Source organism: Jatropha curcas, chromosome 5, assembly GCF_041381405.1.
Source record: "Jatropha curcas cultivar XTBG-Jc1 chromosome 5, XTBG_Jcur_1.0, whole genome shotgun sequence".
In the NCBI taxonomy this organism is placed as follows: domain Eukaryota; kingdom Viridiplantae; phylum Streptophyta; class Magnoliopsida; order Malpighiales; family Euphorbiaceae; genus Jatropha; species Jatropha curcas.
Genome location: NC_143155.1, coordinates 3494805 through 3504805, shown reverse-complemented (window position 1 = coordinate 3504805; position 10001 = coordinate 3494805). Strand labels below are relative to the sequence as shown.

Genomic DNA, 10001 nt, shown 5'->3' with positions numbered 1-10001 from the left:
CTCTACCTAAAATATAGTCTAATTAGTTGAATTTAAAATTACAAATTATAGTTTATGATTGTTGTCGCATTTATAGTAACTAGTCTTTTTTATGACGTGCATTGCACGTTGACAATGCTCGTTATATTTTCATTTTTCTGTTCTTTTAATTTTTTATCTATATAACATTAAAGCATAAGTTTTTATTTAGATTAAAAAAAATACAATTGGTTAATTTATATTAGACTTTACTGTATAAATTACTTGCAATGTTATTTCTTATATACCTGATTCTATTTTTATATAATGAAGTGGTCTCCAAATAAAATTCAATCTGATCCCTATATCTAATCATTTAGTCCTTAATTTATAAATGCAGATTCGTAAAACCCTTATAGGTGCTAAAAAAGAAAATCAAGTTATTACTCAATCCCAATGCAATATTTATATACAGCTATAATGAAAAATAATAATAAATTTTTTTATTGCTAGGAAAAAAAAATGAGAAGATGATCTGAATTGATAAATGTAATCATTTTAGTTATAGTGATAGTATTACTTATCCAGTGCATCAGAGAGAGGAATATATGAACATACAAACTCTTAAAATCCAAAAAAAGACCAAAAACAGAAATATATAGTTCTATTTTTTTCAATTTCATAAACATTATTTTCTTTCAAGTCAAACATATTTGGGATATAAAAGAAAAAAATATCAAGAAAATTAAAAATGTTTAATCAGAAGGTCATATATTTATTGCAAGAGAGATATAAATCTCTTACTAAATTGAAGTGACAGTAATTACAAATTAATTCAATAACGAAAAAGAAAATAATAAATAATAAATTTTTATTGAGAATAAAACTATTTTAAGAACTCAACATTAACAAGAAATAAATTATATTAAAAAAATTACCAATTTGAATTTCAAAATAACCCTAGAAATGCTATAATTTAATTAAATTTGATTTTGATGGCCAAAAAAAAATGAAGCTAAGTCAATAAATGAAATTTATAAAGCAAATCATGCTAGGATCCATTATTGGTCAGTTAATGAGTTTATTCAAGTATTTTATTCTCTATTATTCTAAGTTGCAAATTTAAAATAAATAAATAAGTTAATTAAGTAATAAAAAAAGATTACATAAAAGAAATATTATATCATCTCCAAATAAATCCACAATTTTTCCTACAACCATACAAAAAAAAAAAAAAACTATACTTTTTTCTTTTTTATTTTATATATATATATATATATATATATATTTAGTTATTTAAAAATAATTTTTAAAAATTATATCCAACCAAATAATAAAATGTAATTTTTCTTTTTTTTTTTTGTCTTAACTTGTCACGACCCATTTCCATGAGCCACACCGGCACTAGGGCTCAAGTAAGCTTAAGGCTCCCAAGGTCCATAGTAAGCTTGAATCACTAAAATTCAACTGTCTCAATATGAATTTCTAACATTCAGCCCATATTACTATGCGTAATAAACTTCATAATTATATTATATTTCGGTCCCAAATTTAACATTTTACACATTTCATAGATCGAGCCCAATTTGTAATGCATTACATTTATAATATGGGCTCATAAAATTTTTACACTTATATTAATACACAACTAGAGGTACATAAATCATATAATTGCGGAGTTCACTAACAGAAAGATATAAATAGGTCCTTGTACATATAGTCATATAGCAAAATAATCACTGAAACGAGGAAAATTTCTTTCTAGCTCCGCAGTGAAAAAACAGAACTTAAAATGGAATAAAGAACAACTTACTTCCTAAAAAGTTAAACAAGACATGTGAGTTTTCTAAGGAATAATAATTATTGCACAATACATGCATTCACACGAATGTGTAAATATATCAATCTAGTCATCCGACTAGTTATATGATCACGCTGACAATCACACAAATGGCATAACAACAGCACTCACAATTGTTAACAACTTCACATAACCACATCACGTGGAAATTGTTCTGTGGCGTCACCGATACCCCCCGATGAGCTGTCCTCACACATGGCCCTTCCTCTCAGGCATGTGCACCAGGGAGTCGATCTCCATACCTGGCCGACCGGTCTAATCCTCACTTGACCAGCCCTCTCATTTCATTTCATCCATTCATTCATTCATTTTTCATTTTTTTTATACTTTCTTTTCTTTTCCATACCAACAGGAAGCCACCCTGTGGTTTTTCATATCATCCATATCATATCATCAGGTGCACACGAGGGCACCGATCTCCCCATTCCTGGCCGACAATCGAATTCCACATTTTCATCATTTCCATGATCGTCCTCACAAACCCATGATGACCTATTTCATCCCAATTCTACACAAACAAGGTATAGCAATATCACAATACAAATAATCAAACATCGGTTTTAACTACAAGCACATTCATCAATTAAACATTTTCATACATGAGTACAAATAAACATCCATATACCAATTCAAATAAATACAAGAGTATTAAATAATAACATACTATAACAATCGGTTCTTAAAAATAAATAAATAAGTAAATAAATAAATAATGATAAAAATAACTAAAGAACTTTATTTTAAATATGTTAAGGTATAAGATTAATCTAAATAAACCTATTGATTTAATTATTATATATGATTAGCCTAGATTCTATCGAAACTTCGGCGAAACCTTCTCTAGAAATTGTGCTAAATCACCCGCTTAAAACTATAATTCAATAATAAATTCTCAAGCCCATCCATCGAGCAATTCACAATAACTACCCGTCCACCATAACCGTTACTCATTCATCTAAATATTAACTCCATTCTCACAGCCCATCCATCGGGCAAATCAGTCAAATTAACCCATCTGCCTTAAACAATATTTACTAACCACCCCACACACACACATATATGTGCACTTAATCATTCTAAAATTTTAAACATCATGTTATTAGCCTATCCAAAACACTATATAATTACAATAACATAATAATCGATTGACTAATAGTTCATTCCCTTTTAATTATGAACAGTTTACTAACATCGTCCCATCATTGCACCAAAAGCATCCAAGATCAACTCATCCACAATTGTAGCATAGGTTAATACATTCTTTAACTAACAACTAAATCACAAGTTAATAAAGATAACCAAGTACTTGTTAGTGCTTCATGATTTACACTTAGAGGTAATAAGGCCCAATATCATAGTCATACAAAACTAAACTTCCTAAATTTTAATTCAGAACAATAATCAATTCTAGTTAACTTACGTTATCAATTATCTAATATAATCACAATTTCTAACTACTGAATCTCAAGTTCAAATTCTACTAAAAACTCCAATTATTCTCACAAACTTCAAAACCTAATATTTCAAAGTCCTTCTATTACTTATTTATTCGAAGTTAACTAAATTAACCAATAAATTTAAGTTTGGAATTTTTAACAAAAATGACAAACTAAGTCTTAGAGCGTACCGATTGAGAATCGGACTACGATTCCACGATCCGCGCGAAGAGAAGATCATTCTATCTCTTGGGGCCTCTCCGGCCGGTCACTGGACCACCGTCGCCGCCGTCTACGGTGGCCGAAAAACCATGGCTGCTCGAAATCGAGCGCTCTTCACACCATCTGGCTCAGTTTTTACTCAGGAGTCTGTTTTTGGCATTAGTTGCGCGAGCTCAGTCCCTTGACTAACTAAAATAGACTCGACAGTCACCCTCTCGCTGCCACTCCCGTGGTTTCGTCCTCTATGCCCCATCTCCGGAATCATTTGAGGAAAAATGATCACGTGGAGGAGCTGAGTCAATCGAGACCCACTTTGAAGCTTCACATTGTCGGAGTCACCTGATATCGCCGGAGATCGAAGAACAAGAACTGTCGATGGAGACCATCTCGATTTACCCCACTAGAGGCTCTACTGGCATGGAAGGAAGCCGGAAAAGGGACCAGCGGCTCCAGGGAAGTCGATCGCCACCTCGCTCTCGTCGAGTGGTGGCCGAAAACAGGAAGGAGGGAGGGGGTCGTGCCTGCTCTCCCTAGAGAGGGAAGAAGAAGAAGAGAAACCAGGTTTCTAGACTATTTCGGTTTGATTCAAACTGATTTGGTCCAATTCAGTGATTTGACTCGGTTTTTGCTTGGTTTACAGGTTTTTCTCTTGATTTCGAAAAATTCAGCCTGGTTTACGAGTCTGGTTTGTTTTATTTTAATCAATTTAATATTTAACGCCCAACTCGCGAATTTGAACGTGAATTGAGATTATACAGTACTTGCAGCCCACAGTCTAAAATAAAATTAAGGTGTTTCATAACCACAGGTATCAGAGTCCACTACTGGGCTAGAACTAAATCTTGCTCGCCCTGGGTCGGCCCAAAAGGGAATAAAGTGTTCTCGTTGAGTATTTACTCCATCCATAAGGATTAAACCTTCAACCTCACCTAATGGAGAAGAGCATTGAATCACTCATCCAAATACTCGTTAATATAAAATGTAATTTTTGAATTGTCTACAACTAAAATTATTTTAGGATATTCTAAATTTAATTGAAGGCGATATCGAAAATTTCAGTATTTTCCCCTATTTCCACATTTATATATAGTATAGATAGATAGACCTACTTTATTTAGTTTTATATTTTTTTTAGTGTGATTTAAAAATATATAGATTTAAAATAATTTTTTATGTTTTTTCAATTAAAAGTTTTTAATATTTAATATTTAAAAATAAGAACACGATAAGTTTTCTTATCTAAATGTTTTTTAAATTTCAAGCTTCAACATGCAGTGTTTATCTACCTTTCAAATAAATAAAAAAAAATATATATATATATATATATATATAGAAAGGTTCATTCCGTATATTGTTCATGGCCGTAATTGCTTTGTGATCTTCTCATTGCATTGGCATTACAATTAGAATGGTAAAACAACTTTCACTCTAATCCTCTTTTTTCTCTCTTTTAGAACTTTTTAATTTCTTACTTTTCTATATTTTAGGATTGTTACTATTTGATTGCCGGTTTTTTATTTTCAGATTCCTTCTTTTCAATCTAGCATATATAATTTGAATTTCTTTTTGGATGACTTTTTATTTTCTTTTATGTTTGTTGATGTGGAATTCTAGAAAATATGGGACGAAGCGGGAGAAATTTATAGGCAAAAAGATTTTGAGGTAAACAAGAGTAAATCTGCAGAGGGAATCAAAGAAGACGTTGCAACAGACTCCTTTCTTTTCTTTAATCCATTTTAGAAATTTTTACGATTATTTTCTATGAATAGTCAAAAGTATGGGAAAAAAAAAAAAAAAAGAATTTGAATGTTTTTACTTCAACCTTTCATTTTTTTACTTTTTTATAAACTAATCTTTATTCTATAAGAATGAGATGCAAATTATAAGATGAGATTGATTCTTATTAAATACAAAACATTGCATTATCATCTCTTTCTGTTTATCTCTCTAAATATATAGTACTGTAACTAATAATTTAGGAAAGAGTAAAGGAGTTGGACTAGGAAAAAAAAAGATAATAAAATATAGTAATCTTGAAACAATCAAGCCAATCTAAATTTTAAAGCTTAATTAGTAATAATGGGAATAATACTATTTTGTTGTTTATAATGTTATATTATTGCAAACAATGTCATAATTTTCTTTACTACAAATTATTTTTTGTACTTACCATTATTAGATTACATCAAGGAGAGTTTTGATTGTTATTCCTAATAATTTTATCAAAAATAATAATCTAATCAACTATAATAATTAATAAAACAATATTTAAATATCCACGCGTGAAGCACGATTTTCGACCAGTTTATGTATGGAGCTAAACTTTTTAAAGGAAGGCGAAAAATGAAATGTGAAGAATGAAAGAAAGTGGAGACACAACAAGTTTCCCTATTGAGAAATTATTAAGCACAACCTATTCTCAATTAAGTTTCAGAGGGTATGTAAATGAATAAAACATTAAGTCGTGAAAATATAGTAGGAATTTGAATTCTTTCCAATAAGACTTCAATATGTAATAATAAAAGACAATTTCACCCTAAGCAAGTTCAGGAACCAAGGTTGCAAACACAAGTCCTATAACATAAATATATTATGTAAATAAAAGAAAAAGAAAAAGAAAAATCCAAGCATTAACAACATCCCAGAAACATGCAGATGTAGGGATAGCTTTCTACAGTTTTTACAAATGGACAATAAGGGTCATATTTCACTTTTGAAAATTTCCATAACCCATGCACAAAAGTAGCTTTGGCCTATATCTTACTAGGGTCATTTTGGTCATTTGAGATGCCTGTTTCTCCTCATTGCCATGCACTAACTTCTTAGATCTCAAGCTTAGTTTTCTCAAAATCTTAGGCCTTGAAAATTCCGCATTTGCCCCTCTTTCCTTTTGTTCATTACCAGTTGTTTTGGTCATTGATGCATTTTTATGTGCAAAGCTCATTATCTTGTGCCACCTTTTACTTCCTCCTCCGGGAGTAGTGCTAGGCCTTTCATTTAGTCCTCCATTCTCCTCTACCATGGGATCTGCAACAGGAACTACAATGGGCCTCGGCCCTTTGTAGTCCATTTTAACCATTCTAGCCCGTCTCGCGAACAGGACTCCCTTGGGCTCGGCCAATCTTACTGGGCTTTTCGAGCCGTAATTCATAGTTTGTTGCGAAAGAAGAACCGGTGACCCATTGGGCTCCATTTGCCTAATTGGGCTTTGAATGATTGGGCTAGAGTGTAAACAGTTTTCATGAATAAACTCTTCCGGATCCCATTGGGTACAGGCCCGTAAAGGCAACATGGACAAGGCCCGTCTATGTTTCTTTCCTTCCTTAACATTCTTTAAAGCTACCATGAATGGATCAAAATCATCATTCCACAAATTTCTCCTGGGAAATGGAAGCTTAAAAATTGAACTTGGATTCATAGGGGAAAATGAGGCAGAATTTGGACTTTGGCTTGGACAATCCTTACTATTTTTATTTTCATTACAGTTAGAATATTGTTGACAAGGTGGAGGATTTAATGGCATCACCTTCCCATCACAAAATAACTCGTCAGCAAACGCCATGGCAGGAAGTGACCCGTGGCGTTTTCGCTGCCTCTTTCTCGGCTCTTGGTAGTGAAATTCCACATCAACGCTGCTATCCGAATCGCTCTCACTATCATTATAAACATCTTCATCCATAACACTGAAATGACGACTCGTTTCGAATTCAAAATCATTCACATCGAAGTAATCATCATTCACGTTAGAAATCTCACAGTCGTCCGTCATGGTGGTAGAAGCCGGTGATGTCGTTTTACATCCAAGATCGCGAGTATCATCCAACTTGGCCTTGGGACTAGTAGGAACACTATAGAAGCACACATTTTTAGTGTCTGGTTTTGAAAATGATCTTCTTGGACTTGTGGGTGCACTGGAGAAGGAAGAAGAAGTGGCAATGGAGATTTGAGGTGACATGGTTAAATTATTATAGAAAAATGGGTTTTTTTGAAGAAATTAAGAGTTCTTAATGGGAATGAAGTGAAGAGGGTTTTCCTCCTGAAAATGAGGAAACCCAACTCATATATATGAAAGAGTTAGGGTCTCCTTTTGCTTCCAAACTATGTTTCAAAGTTTTTGAACATATAAAAGAGGGATTCTCGGTAACTGTCTGTAGCTATCTATAGACAAAAGATTGCCAAGTCAACAATTCATCATTCAGATCCTATGAAATGAACAGTCTTTGTCTATATTGAAGGTACATCATTTTGTAATTTTCTTCCCCTAATTGTATACCACATCTTGATGTTTTCTTAATTTCTACTGCTAAAATTATAAATTTAGAAATTTTTATTTTTATTTTGTATTTTGTCTATGATATTGACCAGTCATATCACATTACTTCGGACCAAATTTTCATATTTTGAAATAGATCATGTGTAAAATTATATTTTTAGATGAAAAAAATTTCTGACTTTTTAAAATTATCTGAAAGTATAAAATAATAAAATAATATTAATAATTAATAAATAATGAGAGTTGATCTGAATGGAAAAAACTCATATCTCTTAATTAAGATGTCGAGTGTTTGATATTTATAAATTGAGAAAATTTATACTGAGAGTATTTCTGTTTTATGGGCTTAACTCGACTCGAGTAAGATTATTAGTCTAATAGACTAGAGACATATGTAGTGTAAAGAAAAAGATATTAAACAGTGTCAATTGTCCATATCAGCGAAATATATTAAATTAAATTGGAATTACAAAATTTAGGTCAGTTTGACCCCTAAATAAAAAATAATTTAGTATTCAACTTTATGAAAAATATTTTAAAGTTCGGTTTATTTTTGTTTTAAATAAACAGTTTTTTTTTTTTTTTTTAATCACACATCCAAGAAATGGCATATAAAAAAGATACCAATTTTTGTAATAGAGAGAGAATCACATGTAAGAATCAGGATTTGCCCATGATTTTGAAGCCAAAGTAATCAAATCACGGAACTTAAATGATCAAAAGAAATCAAATCGTGACAAAAAGATTAGTCACACTCACTTCCCGTATCCCGGGTTATAATGCGTCCGTGATATGATAACATACCAAGAAACCCTTTTAAGGCCAGGACGAAACACGTGGCGGATTCAGAAAATTTTTCAGTGGAAGTATAATATGAATACTAAATAAAATATATTCATTTAATAACTAATTTTATAGTTACAATTATTCTCTATCCGTTTTTATTGTTTAAAGCTCTCTTCCGAGCCTTTTTTTTAGCTGTGTTTAGTATTTTGACTAGATTAAAATACTTATTTTAGCAGTGTTTAGTATTTTGATTAGGTTAAAACACTATTTTAATTAATTATCGTGTTCGGTCGTATCACATTTATTCTAACATTTAGGGTTTAAGGCATATCTATTCTAACATTTAGAGTTTAAGACAGTGTTTCATAAAACGTTATCCTGATTAACATTTAATGTTTTATAAATTTTGTATGATCCCTCTATGTATCACTGTCTTTGCTTTATTCTCCATGACCTTACCTTTTTTTGTCATTTTATATTAAACAACTAACTATTGATAGTTAATATCAAACCGTTAACAGCTAGTAAAACAGCTAACAGTTATTAGAACAGTTAACGGCTACTAAAACCGCTAAAATTGCGCCTAAATAATTAATTATTCTAATTCCATTACCTCTTTGTTTTAAATATCTCTCTTCTCAATGGAGTAAAAATAAAGAATTTAAGTAAATAAAAGCTAATTATTTAATGAATTTTTTGATCTCTCGGCTTTTTGTTTCCTTCTTCTTCTTGCAACGTAAAACTCAAATTAAAATTGGAAACTTTTATTTTCAGAAGGAAATAAAGGTTGTTTTTTCCCTTTAGAATAAAAACAGAGAAAGGTCTCTTTCTATTCTCCCCTTTATGGCTGTATAAACTCAATTACAAAAGGTGTTTTTTTTTTTTTTTCTTTCAATTGAAAAGTCATTATAAATCTGAATTTTTGTTTGTCAATGGCAGGTTCTACAATTACACTAGAGCTGGACAATTCATGGGATGGCTATGATGAAAAATCTGGACATTAGCATTGACTAATTAAGATTGATTTTGTTAATGTCATTAGCATATATACGAAAAATTTTGGTTTTCATAAATCAATTGCAGGTGTCGGTTCAGATGGCTTTGATAAATTCTTGGAGTGTTATTGTCATTTGCAGGAATTGAATTCATTATGACATCTACGGATACGGACAAAAAAAAAAAAAGTCACTGAGGGGCGAACATTCCACCAATTCAGTCAATTTGAGTAATTTTTTTAATTGAAATAAATTAATCATTTTTTTTTACTTTACTAAATTTATCCGAATTAATTTTTTAGCCGAATTAATTTTGATCATTAATTGCACTTATGTCAAAGAAAATAAAAACCTAATTAACTAATCGAATTTAATGGTAATTTGTGATTAACTGATTTTAATCAAGATGGCATAATTTTGAGAGTCGATTAATTTACCGAAATCCGACCAACTGGATTCGATAATTAAAT

At 31.1% G+C, this 10001-nt stretch overlaps 1 protein-coding gene and 1 long non-coding RNA gene across 2 annotated transcripts; one reads left to right on the top strand and one right to left on the bottom strand.

Moving 5' to 3' along the window:
• The first annotated feature begins 4830 nt into the window (after positions 1–4830).
• On the top strand, positions 4831–5392 carry LOC119369680 (uncharacterized). The gene is made up of 2 exons (XR_005177252.2): positions 4831–4888; positions 5092–5392. It is a non-coding gene; the product is annotated as an uncharacterized LOC119369680 (long non-coding RNA).
• Positions 5393–5942: 550 nt separating this feature from the next.
• On the bottom strand, positions 5943–7562 carry LOC149496086 (uncharacterized). The gene has a single exon (XM_089721080.1). The coding sequence runs from the start codon at positions 7430–7432 to the stop codon at positions 6185–6187; it is 1248 nt and encodes a 415-aa protein (XP_089577206.1). The 5' UTR covers positions 7433–7562; the 3' UTR covers positions 5943–6184.
• Positions 7563–10001: the final 2439 nt, after the last annotated feature.